General features: G+C 45.3%; 1 protein-coding gene across 1 annotated transcript in view; it reads right to left on the bottom strand.

Annotated features, from left to right (window-relative positions):
• Positions 1-833: 833 nt before the first annotated feature.
• The window catches only part of GLP2R (glucagon like peptide 2 receptor), an 80,106-nt gene continuing 60,065 nt past the window's right edge, over positions 834-20,874 (bottom strand). The window contains exons 10-13 of the mRNA XM_075559166.1: positions 15,714-15,802; positions 10,064-10,202; positions 3,909-3,950; positions 834-1,166 (exon numbers count right to left, since the gene is read on the bottom strand). Coding sequence (XP_075415281.1) covers positions 834-1,166; positions 3,909-3,950; positions 10,064-10,202; positions 15,714-15,802 — 603 coding nt within the window. The remainder of the gene's footprint in view (positions 1,167-3,908; positions 3,951-10,063; positions 10,203-15,713; positions 15,803-20,874) is intronic.

Raw genomic sequence — 20,874 nt, 5'->3', positions numbered from 1 at the left:
AGAGAGGTTGGTATTAGCCATGGAGGGGAGGGGAGGGGCAATGGGGTTCAGAGGGACCCTCCCTGGGACCTGGGAGGCCTAGGGGCTGGGGTGGTTAGGGATTAAGCAAAACTTCAGTTTAGCATGAACCAAAAAATTGAGACCAGAGGAGGAGAAGAAGGTAGATATGAGTGGAGAAAGAGAGAGGAGGGCAGAAGTGGGAGCCTGGCAAGTAAAGTGGGCACTCTTAGTCAAGGGCAGGACCCCCATTTCCTCCAGCCATGGCCCAGGCCAGGAAGTCCCCCATCACGCCACCCCATCCCCCTTCCCACCCACCCCCACCCCCCAATCCCCTACACTGAGGCTTTACCTCAGCTATGCTGGGCATGTTTGCCAAAAAGTTCCTGGCCTCTGTGTGTCCCAAACTCAGTCCAGGGGTCTGTATTTAAAAGACATGGGGGTGGGGGGAAGTGTGTTGCAAAAAGTTCATGGGAAAAAATCCATTCTCCTTTCATTCCCTTTTTTTCACAAACATGTTGAAGCCCCCTTTGTCCTTGCCAAGTGGTTCTCAGCTTCCCCAACCCCAGCCTCTGATAGAGCCCGCGTGCCTACCAGCTAAATCAGCAGATGCTGACTGGCGTCTACTGATCAAGAGACCTCTCCCTGCACACCAGTTGGGCCAGGCCTCGGGGAAAGATGGCCCATGCCATGAGGAGGATGACCGGGCAGCGGGCAGCTGAGTGTTAGCTGACCTCAGGTCAACGGGTTCTGGACTCAGCAATATCCACCCAACCGTTTTCGTCCCCCTCCACCTCCCAACCCACCCCTCTCCCTGCCCATCATGGCCCCCTGCCCTAGATCTCACTCTCCTCCAGCACCTCCTCCAGGGTATTGGCCAAGGTAACGTCCCCCTCGCTGCTTTCAGACAGGCCCCGGGGCCAGGCCCCGTGGCCTCGGTGGGGCCCGGCACCCAGCTCTCCCAGGCCCTTGGCAGCCATGTGCGAGAGGTGCCCCCCACCCCCGGGTGAGAGCCGCAGCTTCTGCAGTGTCCCTGCGTCGTCTTCCTCTGAGAACTCCTGGCGAAATTTCTTCGGGAACCTGAAGTTCTTCCCCAGGAACCAGGCTCTGCCGCCCGAGTGGTGAGCAAGCAAGAAGCGGACCCAGTGCTTCCTCAGCTCGGCCTTCACCTGCCGGGTCAGACAGGGGCAGTTAGTGTCTGGGAGTCCATTAGTCAGTCCAGTCTGTTAAGCAACGGGGTATGGAGTGGCTGGCTGCTCGGTGGCACTCAGGAAAGTGACCTTCTCATCAGGGGACACAAACACGGAGAAGCCAACAAGAACACATGATTGTTCCAGATGGTGAGGGCCCCACACAGGGTGAGGTGGGTGGGGGGACCTTGTAAGGTGGCCACTGTAGAAGAAACATCTGAAAGGAGGCCTGCCTGGTGGGCCAGAAGTCCCCCTGGAAGACAGAGAAGCAGCAGCAGGTGGGCAACAGAGGTAAGAGTTTTGCCTTCAGGGAGCTGACGTTGCACACACAGAACTAACTTCCTGGCGGGTGAGTGTTTAGGCTTCCAAACCTGTGTTAAACACCCACTGATGTAATTTGGTTCCCAGAGAGCACCAATGATTTATGCTCAAGGACTAGTGGAAAGGTGGGCAGTTTAGACCTACCCTGAGGGGCCATGGAAGAAAGGCCTGGCAATCTGATTCTGCAAAGATTACAGCCAAGAACACCCTGTGGAGCACAGTCCTGCTCTGTAACACACAGGGCTGTCGTGAGTCAGACCCATTTGGGTTTGGGTTTAATAACACAGTTAGGGATGTGAAGCAGAAGGGCATCATCCTTTTGACCAATACTGATGCTGTATTTAGATAGACAAGTCCACTCTTCCCTTAGTATCTGTGGGGGATCCAGGACCCCTGAAGATGCCCAAATCCAGGACTGCTCAAACTCCTTATATAAAGTGGTGAAGTATTTGCATATAACTGAATTTCATTCATCTGTATATTTAACCCATCACTAGATGGACTCATAATACCCGAGATAATGCAAGGCTTTGCTCTCTTAGCCTCAAAGATTGCTTTGACCCCTTAACTGCTCCCTCCTTCGCCACCTTTTCCAGCCATGATTGGTTGAATCTGAGGCTGCAGAAGCCATGGATTTGGAGGGCCAACTGTACATGGATCGATTACTTTCCACTTCTGCTTTTCAGAGTTTAAAAACATGAATGCATCCTGCCTGGAGCAAGGAGAGCGAAGGAAGTCAAAGACTTAAGGAAGTGATTAGTCTAATTCTAATTAGACCACATAATTAAACTAATGGACCAAAGGAACTGCAGTCTCCTCTAACCTGAGACCAAGAGAACTAGATGGTGCCCAGCTACCATAACCAAGAGCTCTGAGCAGAGATTTAATAGAAGATCCCAGGTAGAATGGGACTCAGTAGAACAAAACTCAAATTCATTAAAAATGAAAAGAAAACAAAAGGATCAGACTTGCTAGGCTGAGAGAGTCCAGGGAACTTCCAAGACTATTGACCTAAGACCCCCTTTTAAACTGGACCTGAAGCCATTCCCCAAGTCACCTTGCAGCCAAATAAGAAATTGGTTCATAAAATAAACAATAACATCTGTGAGGGATACATTTCTTTAGAACAATCAACTACGGGAAACCAAATGGGTAGCATCTGCCAAAATCAAAGCTAAGAAGGCCAGGTAGGGGCAGGAATATGAGAAGGGTGGAAAGAAGACGACAGGCAGAAACTGGGAGAACGCTAACACATCGAGAGGGGGCTAACAGCCGAAGTCACAGGACAAGTTGTGTAGACACTGTTAAACCAGACACTAATTTGCTGTGTAAATTTTCACCTAAAACACAATACAATTTTTTGTTAAGAATTGACTTGTTTTTCTTCAACTTTCCCTTCTGTAATAATCAGACAGACTTTTGAGATAGTGCTAATAAAACCGTAACGCAGTTTTGACTGAGTCAGAATTGACTCAGCCACCCTGCAGGGCCAAAGAGATCTGCCCCTAGGGTTTTCCAAGAGAGTGCTTTTTTAATGGGTACAGAAAGCATCATCTTTCTCTCAAAGTTGCAGCTGGAACCTGACACCCAAAGAAGGAGTCACCTCCTAACTTTCAAAGCTCCTAAGTGGGTGTGGTGGTTACATAATTGAGCATGTAGGGGTGGAGTCTAGCCTGTCAATCAGGTCATAACCAATGAGGGTTCTGGGAATTCTGGTATTTCCTCCTTGGAGGTGGGAGACTCTCTGCTCACACCCTGGGAGACATAGCAGCTGACAAGACACATGGACCCACCCTGATGCAGCCCTGGGTACTGGGGAAGCCATGCAGAGACCCCTGCAAGCGCTGAGATGTTTCCAATGCCACTGGATCCAAAGACTTTCTACCCACTGGCCTGTGACCTTCTACATTCGGCATCACTGCATGTGTTTCATGAATCTGAAGAGGACTTTATAGATTGGTATTGGACATATGGGCTAATCTCGGACTTATGGACTTGATCTGGACTGGGCTGAGATGTTTTCTCAATGTTCAATTGCTCTTGTATATAAATCTCTTTCTTATACACATATGTGTGTCCATGGATTTGTTTCTCTAGTCTACCCAGACCAACACCGTGGGTGGCCTGAGATTTGATTCTAGTTCTTTGGATTCTGGAATTCAGGTATGTTCCCTCTACTCCACTCTGATCTTCCTAGTATGTCTCCAGGGAACCCAGACTGTGCTCTCACATCCCCCCCACCCCGCCCCCCACTGGATGCTCACAACACAACCCCGCCCCTGAACATGCTGGTCCCTGCATGTGCCTCCATAGCACCAGCACAAACACAGAAACTTCTTGGACATTAGGGCCCAAGTCCCAGTCCCACATGCAGCTGGGATGGCGGTGTGGAAAATGTACCTCTCCATTGGCGAAGCAGTACTGGAAGGCCACGAGTAATCCCTGCAACAGAAAGAAGAGGTGACATGAAATTGGACTCCATGGAAGACATGTCTGGGAATTACAAGGAAAGTCCAAAGGCCTGCCTTGGATGGCTGGAGTAGCCCCCAAAAGAGGCACGCCACGACAATGCTCACACTGACCAGAGCGGGTCATATACTGTTGCACTCACAGTGTCTTTTGCCTGGGTCTTTTCTTCTTCTGACACCCATATCCATCACATCCCCATAGCCAATGATGATTACATCCCAAAGACCTTATGTCCTTCCTTCCATGACACACATATTGTGCCTGGTCTCTGTCCTGTTCCTACTTTTCCATAAGGGACCTTTCCTGTTGGAAACTGACTGTTTTATGGGCTTCTGGAGGCGCCGTCCATCATGACCCTCCCTCACTACAGGCATCAAATAGACATGACCCGTGACAGGGCCAATCGGAATTCTTTCTACTGGAAAAGACAAGAGGGCCTGGTTCTATTGGCTGGATTTACCAGGTTTGTTAAATGATGGCATAAGCGTAGGGATACTGGTGGGCACCTTCCCAGGTACATGGGGTGGGGTGTGGGGCTCGGGAGGGGCACATTCCTGAGGATGAAGCCAACAACCAGAAAAGCTGAGACAGAGACGGTGAGAGATAGATATTTGATGAAATTGAGTTCCCAAGTCTGGTTATAGCTGATCCTAATATTTTCATTTATTTAAAATCCTTTAAGCCAGGATTTTGGTCTGGTTTTATTGTAAGAGACATTAGATCACTTCACTCCAGTGGTTTCATACTATCATGCTTAGAATAAAGTAGAACTGTCTTTGAAAAGCCCTAGATGATCTAGGCTCAGTATCTCTATCTTGTAGCTTACTTCTCACCTATTACATTTCAGCTCCATGAACTTTCTGGCTTCCTCCAATATGTCAACCTCATGCCTTATTTATCAATGGCTACATTAAAAATGGGGGGGGGGGCTCCAAATGTTGTAGATGAAAATCGATATTTTTTACCTACCATAATTTCTGTTGGTTCCGTGGTAGAGTTATCCCCTTCCATACAGGAGATCAAGGTTTGAACCTCAAGTGCAGTCTGTCAATGGGGGCTTGCATATTGCTATGGCCAGGGGGTGGCAAACTGTGGCTTTCAAGCCATAGGTAGCTCTTTCAGTATAATGTGGTTCAGAAGTAAAATTGAAAAAAGTTAAAGGGTGTTATTCACATAATAGTGATTTCTCTTTTTTTGGTAAAACTATATTTATGGCCCTCAAAAAATTTTTTTTATTTTTGTGCAGGACAGGATTGGCTCTTTCATCTCAAAAGTTTGCCAACCCCTATTCTAGACTAAGTGGCCAGGAAGAAAAGGCCTGGTGACCTACTTGCAAAAATTCAGCCAATGGAAGTTGCATGTGAGCAGACTAGTAAAAGAAACTCCATTTTTATAAGCTGCTAAGTAACTTGCCAGTTCCTCCCCCTTATCTCAGAAAGGTGACTAGTTGACCTCCCGTTCTCCCTCCTCTTATGGGAAAGTCTCTGCTGGTGGTTAATTTTAGAATGTATTCCCACGTTCCCAGGTTTTGTACACTACACTTAGTTTAGATTACTCTTTAATATATGGTTGGTTCTGATTCAATCTTGTTCCCTTAGATGTGGTGATCTGAATGGTGTAGTTAGTCTTGTCCTGATAACCAGGATGTGACAATATAATTTTGTGATGGTAACCTGGATGTTATAATCAATTTTGCTATTGTTTCTTTTATGATAAGGAATGTACCTTGTAATGCTTGCTTACTCTTCTTGAAGCTACAATTAATCCATTAATTTTGCTTTCTGCTTCTATTCATGCTTGCGTGAACCCTAGACAGGCGATAAATGAGTTTTTTGACCTAAAGATGGACTGGGATGTGGACTCAGGACTGCAATCAAAGAATCGCTTTTAGATTAGAATAAAGACTCTTCTAAATGATCAAGACATTATAGTGGCCGTCATTTATTTGAATCCACAGGATCACAATGGCCCAATCCCATTGTACATGAAGGGGACCCAATGATGGTTAACAATTATACAGGGGTCACCACCCCCCCAAGACAAAAAAAAAGCTCCACTTGGTGGAGCTTTTGTAGCGTGCATTTTTCCCACTAGGCAAGCATCCAACAACTCATTCTGAGTTAGTGCACCTAGTGGCATGACCTGGGAAGGTTCTCTCTGGTCACGGTGAATTTTTTCGCAAAGCAATTTCACTCAAACCTCATTTTTAGTGACGGCCAATTTAAGAGACCAGTGTGAGGCTGTGAAATTTTGTTTTCGGCTTGGGAAAAACCCCGCAGAAACTGTTGTGATGTTGAACACAGCTTACAAGGACAGCACTGTGGGAAAAACTCAAGTGTACGAGTATTATTCTCATTTCAAGAAAGGTGAAATGTCCGATGATGACAAACCTCATTCTGGACGTCCTTCAACTTCCCGAGCGGGCTAAAATGTCAACAAGATGTGTGTACTTGGGCAGGAAGACCGAAGACGATGGGCCATTGAAGAGATGGGGAGTTATGCGTAACAGGAGTTTGGGAACTAAAAGGGCCACTTTAAACTTTGTGCCTCAGGTTCTGACTGACCAGGAAAAAGAGCGGAAACATGCCGTGCTTTCAAAGAACTGCTCCAAAGTGACCCAGACCTTGTTCCCAATGTCATTCCTGGTGATGACACATGGCGCTGTTCTTATGACCCTGACAGCAAATGTCAATCAAGCCAGCGGAAGACACCCTCATCACCTTGACCCCCAAAAGATCATCAGATGAAATCAAAGATCAAGACCATTCTCATGGTTTTTTGATGTAAGGAGGTTAGTGCAGTTGGAGGTCCTTCCACTAGGTCAGATTCTGAAAAGATTGCATAACTGTGCAGCAAAAAAAAGCCTGATTTATGGCAGACAGGGGACTGGTTTTGCAACCATGACAATGTATCTGCTCATGCAACCATCTCGGTGCACCAGTTTGGGGCAGAAAACAGCAAGCCTCTCTTGCCCCCCACATCTGGCTCACCCGACCTAACTCCGTGTGACTTCTTTTTGTCTCTGTGACTGAAGATGGACATGAAAGGAAAGCAATTTGACAACATATAAGAGGTGAAGAAAAAATGAGGGAGGTGCTGTCAGCCATCTAAACAGATGAGTTTGAAAAATGTTTTTCCAAGAATGAAATCACAGATGTGACCAATGTATTCCATGTAATGCAGAGTACTCTTAAGGTGGTAAAGTAGTTTTGTAAAAAAATTTAAATTCATCGCTTTGAAAAAAAATTCCATTCCCCACCCCCCACCCCCGTATACTTTTTATCAGCCAAGAATCTGCAGGTGCACTACGGAATCAGTGTCTCAGAGAAGGTGCCATTCTAGATCTTAGATGGAAGGACAGTCATCTGAAGGCTTGACTGGGGCTTTCAGATCCGAATCAAGAATGCCCCACTCACACGTGTGGTAAGTTGGTGCTGGTTGTTGGTGAGAAACCTCATTCCCTCTCCAAACATTTTTTTTTATGACACAACAGCTGGATTTTCCCACAGGGCATCCACCATCATTTCCACAATATTCTAGTATTCAAACGAGTCAACCCTATAAACATAGAAGAATCCCTAAATCCCCAGAAGTTGCCATTGAGAATAGCAGCCCTCTAGGTCAGAGTAGAACTACGCCATAGAATTTCCAAGCCTGTAAATCGGTATGGAAGCTGGGAGCCTCATCCTACTGACTTTTCCATTAGCAACCCAATGCTTAACCCACTGTCCCACTAGGGCTCCTTGAAGATGACTAGACACAAACATAAACAGATGGAAATAATCGGAGGCCAAACTAGAAGTTCACATCTCTCTCAGATCCTTTCAAAATCATTTTCTGAACCATTTCCCACAGAGACCAATGCATAAATGGCCTTCAGAATTCATGTTTTAGCTACAAAACCACCCAAAAGAGAGGTCTTCCCCCTGACCACCCAATCAGTCACGATTTTCCTGCTCTAGCCCGTACTCTCCACAGCATTGGCTGGATAGTGCTTATTTTATTGGTTGGTTATTATCAGTTCCTCCTCCCAATTCCCGAGACCAGCATCCTTATCCAGTCTAGCCACCGCCAGATGCCCAGAACCTGGAGCCACGCCGGACACAAAATAAGAACACCACAGATAATAGTTGCACCCGTGAGTGGGGGAAGGGATGGATGTGTTGGGTTTCTGGTGCTGTACCAGGTCAGATGGCTTCTAAATGATCGCACAAATGATTGCCTTCCTATTGTCTTTCCCGAATTGCAGGTGTAGGAGACTCTTGATGGGAACACCAGGCCCCTTAAGATAGCATCTTCATTTCCAAGGAGTTTCTCTTTATTGGGGAAGATGTTCGATGCAACTTTCCTCTCTGGATATTGGAAAATGTTTCCGCATCCTCTTCTAAATTGCCAAGGTCTGGAACCACACTGTCCTTCCTTCCTCGTGTCCCAGGCTCCCACTCCTCCCGGCCTGGGAGCAGCTCTGGGCTAACCGTCAGGCCGCAGCTTTCCACTAACTGGTTGGAAGGTTGGTGGCCTGTACGCTGAGTGTCTGTTATATAGATGTTGTGGGGGGAGCATCTCATCAGATGCCAGGACCTCATGAAGGAAAGGACACCTTTTCCAGTCAGAGCAGTGCTTCTCAACCTTCCTAATGCCGTGACTCTTTCATACAGTTCTTCATGTGGTGGGGACCCCCAATTATAAAATTATTTTCGTTGCTACTTCCTAACTGTAATTTTGCTTGTGTTATGAATCAGGCAACCCCAGTGAAAGGGTCGCTCGACCCCCAAAGGGGTCGTGACTTACAGTTGAGAACCGCTAAGTTAGAGTGTGAAGGTCACATGGGGATGCCTCCTCCCATCGCTCTTGATAATATTTCAAAGCCCAGCTCCTGATAAGGGACCTCTGGCCTGGGAAGGAGTTGCAATGGGGAGGGAATTGTACATTGGTGCCCAAGGGGAAGGATGTTCTGCTCTTCCTCTAGGCAGCCTGGTTCAGGATGTCCACTCTGCAGCCAGGCAGTGATCTCCATGGAAACAAGAACAGTTGCCATGGAGCCAACTGTGACTCCTGGCAACCACATGAGTATTGGAGTAGAACTGTACTTCATAGGGTTTTCAGTGACTGTGTGTTTTCCAGAAACAGGTACCAGACCGAGGTGCCTCTAGGTGGACTCACACCACCAGTTAACCATTTTTGCCTCTCTGGTACTGCACCGAGGAAGAAAGACAAGACCTTCTCCTCCCTTTAAGGCAGTCTCAGAAGCTCACACAAGCCGTTCTCTTACTCAATGCCATCGAGTCAATGCTGACTCATAGTGACCCTCTGTGGGTTTCTGAGACTACACCTGGTTACAGGAGTAGAAAGCCCAGTCTTTCTGGTGATTCCGAACTGCCAGCCATGCAGATCACAGCTCAACATGTAACCACTGGACCACCAGGACTCCCTAGAAGCAGATCTACTCTGTCCAGTAGGGTCACAATGAGTCAGAATCGACTTGATGGCAGTGAGTTTGGAGTAAGTACTTCACTATGCTTGTGAGTCTTCATGAGAGCAAGCACTTGGAGTGACTAGTGAGTTGAAACCACTGATTTTGTGGCTACCAGACCAACAACATTATGCCACCAGGGCTCCTAGCGGATAACGCAAACAGCTGGATTACATAACCGTAACTGAGCCTCACATTCCAGTCCCAGCCCCCACACATCTGTCAAGGTCCCTCCTACTTTGGACTCTACACAAGTTGTCCCCCTTTCTGAGTAATGTCACTTGCCCTACAGAGAGCCCAGCAAAAATTAGGCACTTCATATAAGGTTTCATGTTGACATTCAGAGTGAATATGCTCATGAGTCACACCAACTCTTCCAACTCCGGACACAGACCACTTTTCCCTTCTTTGTCACTGAGTCATGATGGTAGGCTCAAAGTGACATTTCCATCTACATACTCCGCTAATACCAAAGGCTCTCTCTGGTCAGCCTGCTGATGTTAGAACGTGTTTCACACCCATGGGCTCTCTCTCCATTCCAAGACTGTCTGAACTGCATGCATTGGGTTTGCTCCCAGTACAAATCAAGACATAGCACTCAGACACCACTTACATGGAAGGAGCTCAGGGCCAACTGAATGAAGAGTCGTATCAGCTTGGAAAATCCTTGAACTTGCTCATCCAAGATGAAAGAGAAGAGGATCTCATGAACACCCAATAAAGGAATAAGGACCAGCGTTGACTTTGCCAATCTGTAAACGACAACCAAATAACTGTTACCAGGGCTACCAAGTGAACCGGCAACATTTTCTTTGTTTTTAAATCATTTTATTGGGGGCACATACAACTCTTATCACAATCATACATACATCAATTGTGTAAAGCACATTTGTACACTCATTGCCCTCATCATTCCCAAAACATTTGTTCTCCACTTAAGTCCTTGGCATCAGCTCCTCATTTTTTTCCCCCTCTAACATTTTCTAATCCCTGGTGTGTTGTTGGTGTTATTGTAATTATTGAAGAGTTGATTGTTCTGTGTGCTCTTTGACCACACACTTAATACCATAAGTGCCAGTGTGGTTTTGTTTGCGGTTGTATACCTGCAGCCAATTCACAGGAGGTGCTCAAGAATCATCAAAGGACTCAATGAAGGCATTCGCCCCAACAGATTATCATTTGCCTATCGAACTTAGACTAGAAGCCCTGATGACATCGTGGGCTAGGCATTAGGCTGTCAACTGCAAGGTCAGCAATTCAAAGCCACCAGCCACTCCTGGGAGAAAGATGAGATTGTCTACACTTGTAAAGAATTATAGTCTCAGAACCCCACAGGGGCAGTTCTACCCTGTCCTATAGGGTCACTATGAGGTGGAATGGACTGACAGTAATACATGTTAGTTATGGATTCTAAGGGGTCCCTGGGTGGTATAAATGGTCAATGCACTGAGGACCATATACGGTCCATAACATCTTCAATACCAGCTCGTATCACAGGTCTCACCCGAGAGAAGTGGTTCCAATCCTCACCTTAGGGATGAGTTCAGTAAATGTTTGACAAGTATGACCCACAATTAACGTTATGAATATTCAAATAGTCTTGGGCAGGAAAATGTTCCCACCCCTACTTTAGACAATCCCCAGGGACCCCGGACTGCCATACTCACTTGTGTTACTTGCAAGTGTTTGTGACTTTTGTTCTGGCTTAGCTAGGTTTTAACAATACAGACTTCCAGACTAGTAGTCCTTGGGTGGGCCAAAGAGTTCATGTACTTGGCAGTTAGCCAAAACATTGGGGGTTCAAGTCCATGCAGGAAAAGTTCTGGAGATTTACTCCCAAAACTGTAGCCACTGAAAACCCTAGAGAGCACAATTCTACTCTGACACACATGGGCTGCCGTGTGTCAGGTGGGCTCCAGAGCCACTGGTTCTGGTAGTTAACACACCGACCTGCCACCCATCTCCTACTCCCAGCTGCAGCTTGGGACAGTGGGAGGGCATTTTGGTGGGGAGGGTTGTTTGGTTGTTTTGTGGGTTTTTTTAATGACCATTAAAAAAATAAACTGTTTATGTTGGACTAATTTTAGAGTTCTGGAAAAATAGCAAAGATAGGACAGATAATTCCTGTACACCTTTCACCCAGTTTCCCTTTATGGAAACATCTTACATAACAACCACACATGTGTCAAAGCTAAAGAAAGCAAGGTTGGGACACTACTAATTACTAGCCTGTAGGCTCTATTTGGGTTTCACCTGTTTTCCCACTACGGTCCTACACCTATGCCAGGATCACACCTGGCAACCAGTATGAGATTGTTTTTTCAAGAAAAACCATATTTATATACATGTTAGGGTTGTGTGGTATCTACCATCGAAGGGATTCCCCACTCTTCTATTTGTTCTAACTTCTACCTCAGACCAAGAACTATTTGTGTCCCTGTTGAGTTTAAAATCCATAAATAACTATAGCAGTTTATTCTTGGGAGCAGGGTGGGGGTGACTTGTGTATACTTATTTTTCATCCATAATCTTTTGTTTATTTAAATGGTTTAGTTCCTTGCAGCTATTTAACTATTCAATAAATATTTATGGAGCCTGTGTTCTGGGCCCATGAGCAAGATCAGTGGAAGGAGGAAGGGGTTGTCCTTAAGCACAGTAGAGGGCAGGGACAGTCCTTGGAGCCTATGTTCAAGTCTGTGCATTGCCAATTACTGGCGATATGAGGGGGTACCCCCCAAAAAACTGGAATTTCACTGGGAAGAGTGGAACTTTTGAACTATACATTTTTCCCACAGTGGGATCACCTGAGAAGGTTCTCTCTGGTCTCTGTGAATTTTTTTGTAAAAGCAGTTTTGCTCAGCCTCCTTTTTTGTGATGCCCAATTTAAGAGAACAGCACACAGCGACAAAGTTTTGTTACTTGCTTGGGAAAAATGCAGCAGAAACTCTTGTGATATGGAACACTGCTTCTAAGAACAGTGCTATGGGAAAAACTCAAGTGTGTGAGTTTTTTTCTCATTTCCAAAAAAGTGAAATGTCAATTGATGATCAATCTCATTCTGGACGTCCATCAACTTCCTAAACGAACGAAAATGTTGACTCTGAGTGCATCTGGAGTTCATTCTACCAGGTCAGACTGTTCATTAAGCTTTCTATCTAGAGGTTCTGAAAACATTGTGTAATTGTGTAGCCAAAAAAGGCCTGATTTGTGGCAGACGAGGGACTGGTTTTGCCACCAGGACAATGCACCTGCTCACGCAGCCATCCTAGTCCGCAAATTTTCGGCAAAAAAACATCATGCCTCTTGCGCCACACACTTTTCTCACCTGACTCAGCCCATGAGACTTCTTTTTTTTTTCCATGAATGAAAAGGGACATGAAAGGACACCGATTTGATAATGTAGAAGAAAAAAGGAGGGAAGCGCTGTCAGTCATCCAAATAGATGGGTTTGAAAAATGTTTCCAAGAATGGAATCACAGACTTGAAGAATGTTTTAAGCATAATGGAGAGTATTTTGAAGGTGATAAGGTTGTTTTATTTTAAAAACTTTAACTAATAGCTTTGGAAACAAATTCTGGATTTTTTTTTTTTTGCCTACTCCCTCGTATAACCTTGTTTAGCCTCTATGTCCGTTTCCTCTTCTGTAAACTGAGGATTATGATGGTAATAGCACCTACTTAGTGGTGTCATTGTGAGGTTAGGATGACTCATAACAAAGATTCCGAATAAGCAGGACCCGATACCTGATAGGTGGTCAATCAACATTAGCTATGAGTGTCTCTAAGGATGTAGTTCGTCTTTGTAATCTCAAGGACTTCGATCAGCCTGTAGCATCCTGATGGAGTCTCTGGGTGTTTCAATCTCAAAGACTTCGATCAACCTGTAGCATCCTGATGGAGTCTCTGGGTGTTTCAAACAGTTAGGGTCCTCAGCTGCTCACCAAAAGATTGGATACTCAAGTCTATGCAGAGGCACCTCAGAAGGAAGGCCTAGCAAGCTCTCCGTTATGAGAGACCAGAACTCAAAACTCAACCTCAGTCATTGAGCTGAGTGCCACTCATTGAAACCGTGTCATAGGGCAGAGAAGAACTGCCCCTTTGGGTTTCCAAGGCTAAAAATTGATACAGGAGCAGAATGTTTAACCTTTCACCCGAGGAGCAGCTAGTAGTTTTAAACAGCTGACTTTGTATCCCAGTGGTTCTCAACCTTCCTAATGCCATGGCCCTTTCATACAGTTCCTCATGTTGTGGTGACCCCCAACCATAATGTTACTGTAATTTTGCTACTATAATTTTACTGTAATTTGCTACTGTAGTTCTACTGTTATGAATCAGGTGACCCCTGTGAAAGGGTCGTTTGATCCCCCCAGAGGGTCACGACCCACAGGTTGAGAACTACTGTTGTAACCCAACAGCCCAACATGTAACCCACCACACTACCAGGGCTCCATCTTTACAATAGAATGACCAATAAATTCTCTGAAAGTTCTGCCTGCCCTTCATTTCCACAAGTAAGAACTTTGTGTAGGGGCAGAACATAGCACCCATGCCAAGAACCACCAGTACTGACTCAGCCAAGTGTTCTCTGATCTCTGTCAGGCCATTAATCTCACTGTTTACAGCCCTAAAGTCCTTCCTTCACACTTGACTCAGCTCTCCCTCTTCAGGCCAGACAACTGAGCCAGTTACAATTTTCTCCACTTGAATGGTGGAAGCCAAGGGACCAGGACTAGGATCCAGAAAGTTCTCTGGCTCCTAGCAACTTGCCTTTTTGGCAGGGTCCAAATGTGTTTAACTTAAACGTTCCTAAAATATGCTGCTGGCAGGGGGCCAAATCTTGAGAGCTGCATTCTGACATTTCTCAAAATCTTGGAGCCTCAGAGGCAAGGTTGTTCCTAGTGGAGTTCAGAAAAAATGAGTGAGACTCCTGGGTCCCCTCTTCCTGACCCCAGTGGGGCACCACGAGAAAACAGACATCACAGGCAAGAGGGTGTGGAAGCGGCCTTCTAACATGGAAGAAGGCAGGGTGAACTGCTTGATGATCCACTGGGGTGACATTTTGTTGACCTCCCACAACTTGGAAATGAATTAGCACCACTTTCTGTGCAAATTGTGCTCACAGATGCTGTAAGATTCAGTAGGCAAAGGAGTCCAGGCAAGTGGTCTGAATGTGTCCTGAGACAGACCCTAATCTTTTTGATATTTAATAGGCATCAAGCTGGTGGCATAGTGGGTTACATATCTTGGGTTACAAGGTCAACAGTTTGATACCACCACTTTCCCCTCAGGAGAAAAATGAGGCTTTCTAGTCTCACCGAGAGTTACAGTTTTGGAAACACACAAAGGCAGTTCTAATCTGCCTTAAAGGGTCGCTATGATGAATCCAAATCAGCTTGATGGCAGGGACTTTTTTGTAATCAATTATATTGTATCCTGCACAGAGAATGAATAAATAAGAAACGAGATGGCCAACCAAAATGGTGAGAGAAAAGCACAAAGAAGCAGAATACTCTAGGTACTTATTCCACCTTACCCTTCCTGGAGGTTCAAGTACAACCAGAGATGCTGCTGAAGAAAGGCTTAGTGATCTACTTCTGGAAACATTGCCATCGAAAATGCCAGGGCACACAGTTCTACTCTGACACGTGGCATCCCTGTAAGTCACTGTCAACTTGATGACAAGTGGTTTACTATCTGTGTACTGAATCTGGGGAATGAGTTCTCTCACAGGGAAGGTGGTACCTTGGGACAGTGATGGCTTGTCAAGTAATCCTTCAATGCCAGCTACTCTACTTTGCAATGTTCCCATGACCACTATGGAGGCTTGGGTCTACTGGCGTCAACCATAAAACACTTTATAACTAGTGTTGGGCCTAGAAAGGAATCCTTTTTCCTCAACTCCCGCATTCTTGGCCATGAAGGAACATTGACTGATCCTCCTAGCAGACCCCAAAGAAGTCAACTTCCGTCACCACAAGCCCTCTCTTCTGAGAGATATTTTAAACATTTCCTACTGGGAAAATGCGTGTGTCCTTGACCTATCAGCACTTCATTTTCCTGGGCTCAGGGTGTCCTTACCTGATGATTCCAAAGTCCTGCATGACTCCATGAGGCCTTTTTTCAGAGGCGCTCTCCCTGACGCTCTCAACCTTAGGAAAGACACATGCTCCTGAAACTTGGACCCTCCTTCTACACATTACGCAGAAGTGCCAGAAGGGGCCGAAGCAGCTTTCAACGGCAGACAGCTGACCTCAGAACACTCACCTGTATTTATAATCTTTGAAGCACATTTGATGGGCTTTGAGCTTAGAGATGAGAAGCTTGAGAATTTTCAGAAAGATGAAGAAATTGACCTGGAAAGCAAAACACATAAAAGCAGCAGAGGTGGGTAAGTAAATGATGGTGTCCATATAGCGATGAGTGTCAAGGTCACCTTGGGCTTGCCGGTCCGTTTCTTATTCACGTTCACCTGGGACTATCTGGAAGTCAGCCAGGCAGGTAGTAATCCCCACTGTTCCAAAGCCTATTTGAATAGAGACTCTAGAAAGAATCTTGAAAAGTCATTTAGTTCATTTTTCTCCCTCAGGGAGGAGGCCCACCACTAAAGCCATCTAGGAAAGACAGCTGCACATTTACACTATTATTATGAGTATTCACTGAGTACTTCTCATGCCACGTATTGATAGGAGAACTTCTCACACATTGTATCTAACCATCCTAACAAGCCTCCGGTAGACACAACTATCCTTATCTGGCAATGAGGAAACAGGTACAGAGGAGATAAGTACAACCCCCCAGCAGTAGGGAGTGGTGAACCAATATTTAAATCACATTTATCTGATTGCACTCCTCTTTCTCTTGAACAAAATGGCACGATGCCTCTCTTCTAGAAAGAGCTGTAGCACTATCTGTAACTAACTTGAGGTCCTGTTGCTGTCTTGCCCTACATGGAAAGCGCATACTTTCCACTCCCTAGACTATCTTTCACAAATGTCATGGACTGGACAAATTCAATGCTTTAGTATCAGCCTTGGTAGCAATTTGAAAATATATCTACAAATTAGTTGATACGTCTTCCTTCTAAAAGCAGAGTCGAATTCCCTTCCCCTTGAATGTGAGATAAGTCAATGGATAGACTATGATAAAAATGATGGATAGAATAGGATACAAATGATCTATGTGAGTTCTTAGGTGACATCCTCAAAAGAATGGCTTCCATCATGCTTTCCCCCCACCCCCCACCCTACCCCCACCCGCTCTGCTCTTCTCACTTAGATTTTTCACTCTGGGGAAAGCCCACTGCCATGTTAGACTACTCAAGCAGCAGACATAGAGACCCAGATGGAAAGAATTGGGACCTCCCTGCCAACAACTAGCGCCATCTTGCCAGACGCGTGTTGGCCATTGTAGAAGCAGCTCTTCCTGCTTCTCCTAGCCTTCAGAGAGCTGCAAACTTGGGCACCATCTTGCCTGCAACCTTGTTCTTTTGAGAGCTCCTGAGTCAAAACCACCCATTTCAGCCACGCCCAAATGCCTTCCTCACAGAAATTATGTGAGATGTGTTCATTATTGCTCTGAGTCATATGTCTTGGGGTAATTTGTTACACCTCAATAATTAACTCATTAAGCCTTGATGGTGGAGATGGAGCATCATGGGAAGACAATATGGAGTCTGCATCTGGAGAGAAACTAGATCAGGGAGGGGCTACAAACTAAGTGGGAGAAGGAAAGAGAACAGAACAGCTTCAGGAGGAAGAAGCAGATGAACAGGACAAAGGCAGAAGATGTTGACAGGATGAGAAATGAGCAAAAGGTAGTTCCCAATTCCTCTCCCCTTGAATGTGAGTTCGATTCTAGATAATTACATCTAATCCAGAGAATATGGTAGAATGTGATATCCGAGGTGAGTCCTCAGGAACTTTCTGGGGGAAAAGTAAACAGAGGGGCAAGCTGAGGAGAACGAGAGTAAAGAAGGAAAGTGTAGGAGAAGTTGTATGCATGTTTTCATCTTTCAGCCAGGGTCTTTGCTAGATTATGAAGTCTAAGAGCTGGAAGACCAGATCTTGCCCTTACTATGTTCACAGCCTGCTGGGGTATACTAAAAAACATAGGATGGTGTGATGTGATGGAGGAGTGGACAGGCTACCATCACAAGCCTATGAGGACACTAGTCCCAGATGATGTTTGCCAGTGAAAGCTTCCCAGAAGGGTTGCCCTCTATGCAGACCTGATTCACTCTAGGGGAAAGGCACAGATTTCAGGGAATTACTTACAAACAGGACTGTCCCCAAAGAAATGAAGGGTTGTAATGAGAAGCATGTTGGTTTGCTGTTCTTTGGTCTTCCAGAGACCAAACAAGAGAAACGGCATAAATCAAGTAGCCACATGGAGGAAACACTTCCACGTGGCTATGGTACAAAGTATCAGCATGTGTTACCATGAGATCTCTGTTCATCTAAGTTTCCCAAAAGGATCGAGTCCAAAGGAAATGTGGCAGTCACCTAATCTGGTGTCAGTTTAAGGATTAAGAGTGTAGGGGTGAAGTCTAGGCTGTCAATCTGGAAATAGCCAATGAGACTTGTGTGGGCATGGCCTTCTCCTGAGAATTCTGGGAAATCTGGTACTTCCTCCTTGGAGATGGAAGACACCTCTCTCTCTCTCTCTCTCTGTCTATCTCTCTCGGCTACTCCCTGGGAAACATTGCAGAAGACAAGCCACATGGACACAACCAGACCCCAGAAGCCGGAGAAGCCAGCACTGCCAGCACTGAGATGCTTACAACACCACTGGACCCAAAGACTTTCTACCCACTGGCTTGTGATCATCCTGCATTTGACTTCATTGCATGTGTTTTGTGAGTCTGAAGAGGACTTTATAAATTGATATTGGACATATGGGCTAATATCAGACTTATGGACTGGGCTGGGATGTTTTCTCAATATTCAATTGCATATATATATATATCTTTCTTACACACATATGTGTGTCTATGAATTTGCTTCTCCAGTCCACCCAGACTAACACAGGAAATATGATGACCATTGGGTTGTGTTACTCTTCATTCAGGTTCTGGGTTTGCTCTCAGCTCCCACCCAAACGGTTAGCAGTTTGAACCTACCCCCAGATCAAGTGGAAGAGATACCCGGAGATCTGCTTCCATTAAACTAGAGTCAAGAAAACCCTACAGAGCACAGTCTTGCTCTGATACACACAGTGGTGCCATGAGTCAGACTCACATCGACAGCAACCGGTTTATGTGTCTGTTTTTCCTTCTTCATTTGTATATAAGCAGGCTGATTGGGAAGATTTTTCAAGAACCAATTCAGAGCTAAAATTCTGTCACCAGGTCAGAGACACTTAGGGCCTTCAACACAAAGGCCCCCTTCCTGTGCCCTACCCTAGACACGACAGGATGCATTCTGAAGCGCAGCATGCTTCTTAACACTTTTGGGGGGCACAGAAATAGGCCTAGCATGATGGGATCTATCAGAGATAGAGCTCATCAACTTCAAACTTTTAATTACCCCTAAACTCTTTAACCTACTCCCCAAACCCTCCTCCTGTGACTTGCTATGTTGACTAAATGTTCCCACCAGAGTTACTCTTTTACTGAAAATATTTCTTCCCTGAGCTCAAGTACATGTATCACACAGAAAGCAAGAGGTGGCCAAACATGAAAAAAAATACCCACTTCTATCCTCCGTTCATCTCTTCCCACATCCATTCATTCCATTTGACAATAATGAAGAACTGGCTAAATAGTTACGATCTGTCACTCTCACCATGGAAAGCAGAAGATAAAATGCCACAAGGGTTAAGTGTTGATGGGGAGGGGAAATCCTAAGTTTAGGGAAATGTCCACTAAAACTCTCCAAATGAGAAATTCAAACTCACTGCTATCTTGTTGATTCCAACTCATGGTAACCCTATATGACAGGGCAGAACTGCCCCTGTGAGTTTCTGGGACTGAAATTCTTTATGGAAATAAAAGCTTTGTCTTTCTCCCATGGAGCAGCTGGTGGTTTCAAACTGCTGACCTTGCTCTTAGTAGCCCAGCGTGTAACCCACTATACCACTAGGGCTCCTCTTCAGAGGAGAGAAATATAAGAGTATGATAGTTCTGAAATCCACAGCAATACTGTTAGGGTAGAAGAGAGAGAGAGAGAGGTACAAGATAGGAATGACTAATTTTACCAATTGTCTAACTTTGCCAAGTTCTGAGGCAGTCACAGAAGACTCAATAATAGTGAATGAAGATGTTTGACTTTATGATTTCACAATAACAGATGGTACAAGCTACTCAATGGCTCAAGAAAGCCATTCAAGAGGGCATATGCCCAAATTGCTCAATCCAGTCATTGTGGGTACCAGAGGGAGCAGGATGTGGATAGAATGACTTTGTACTTTGTAATTCTCTCCTAAAGCTGCCCTTGGAGAGTTGTACTAATCAAGGTCCTACCAATTTTTACTGGGAGAGGGGAAATTAGACTATCAGCACATACCCTGTTCTGATATATTTCAACTATAAATGTACACCCAAGAATAAGAGGTTAATTTAAGTAGTAATTTCTTGTATCTTTCATAGCCTGAAAGATTCACAGACCATCTCGGCTCTATTGAATGTCACATCATGGCCATTTCTGAAACAAGGAATCTTGTACCAACAGACCAGCAGATAAAGTCTGCTGATCTGTCTGAAAATCCAGCATGATCAGCCAATGAAAATTCAGTCTGAGGGATGGTGGGAAAGGCCTGATAATGGCAGTGATGCTCCCCAGGGAGCTTGGCTATGGCACCAAGAAACTCTCCATGGATTGTGATAAGAGTTATATAGCTCCCAAGAAAGAAACTCTCCATGTTCCCTCACTCTATTGACCTTGAATTTCCCCTTGAAGCCTCCCCACATCCAAAGGAATCCAAGGGGCAGTTGTGTAATTGAAGGGGAAATTAAAGAGACATCAGACAAGATATTCGAGGGCTCACCTCTTCCATGGTGCCCGGATCCAGAATGATGAATTCTTTCATGAGCCTGTATGGTTTCCGGCATGCAAACCACAGTAAGCATATACAGAACAAGCAGGGGTTGTATTAGAGACATACACCTAACAGGAGGGGGACACGCTAGGGGTATGCACATAATAGGAAGGAGAGGTACTAGAGGCATACATGTAACAGGAAGGAGAGGTATTAGGGGCATACATGTAACAGGAAGGAGAGGTATTAGGGGCATACATGTAACAGGAAGGTATATACATAACAAGATAGGCAGGTTCTAGAACTAAGATGGAGGACCAACCTTGATTGTCTCTGAGCTGGCTTGACCTTAAGTTCCCCTGAGCTCTTCTCCAGGGGGAAAAAAATCTATGCTCCTTATCTGAAGGAAGTGGGCATCCTTAGGGTGGGACAGAATATATGGTCTGATTGT

This window comes from Tenrec ecaudatus, chromosome 10 (genome assembly GCF_050624435.1).
Source record: "Tenrec ecaudatus isolate mTenEca1 chromosome 10, mTenEca1.hap1, whole genome shotgun sequence".
Taxonomy (NCBI): Eukaryota; Metazoa; Chordata; class Mammalia; order Afrosoricida; family Tenrecidae; genus Tenrec; species Tenrec ecaudatus.
This window is presented reverse-complemented; position numbering and strand designations above follow the sequence as displayed.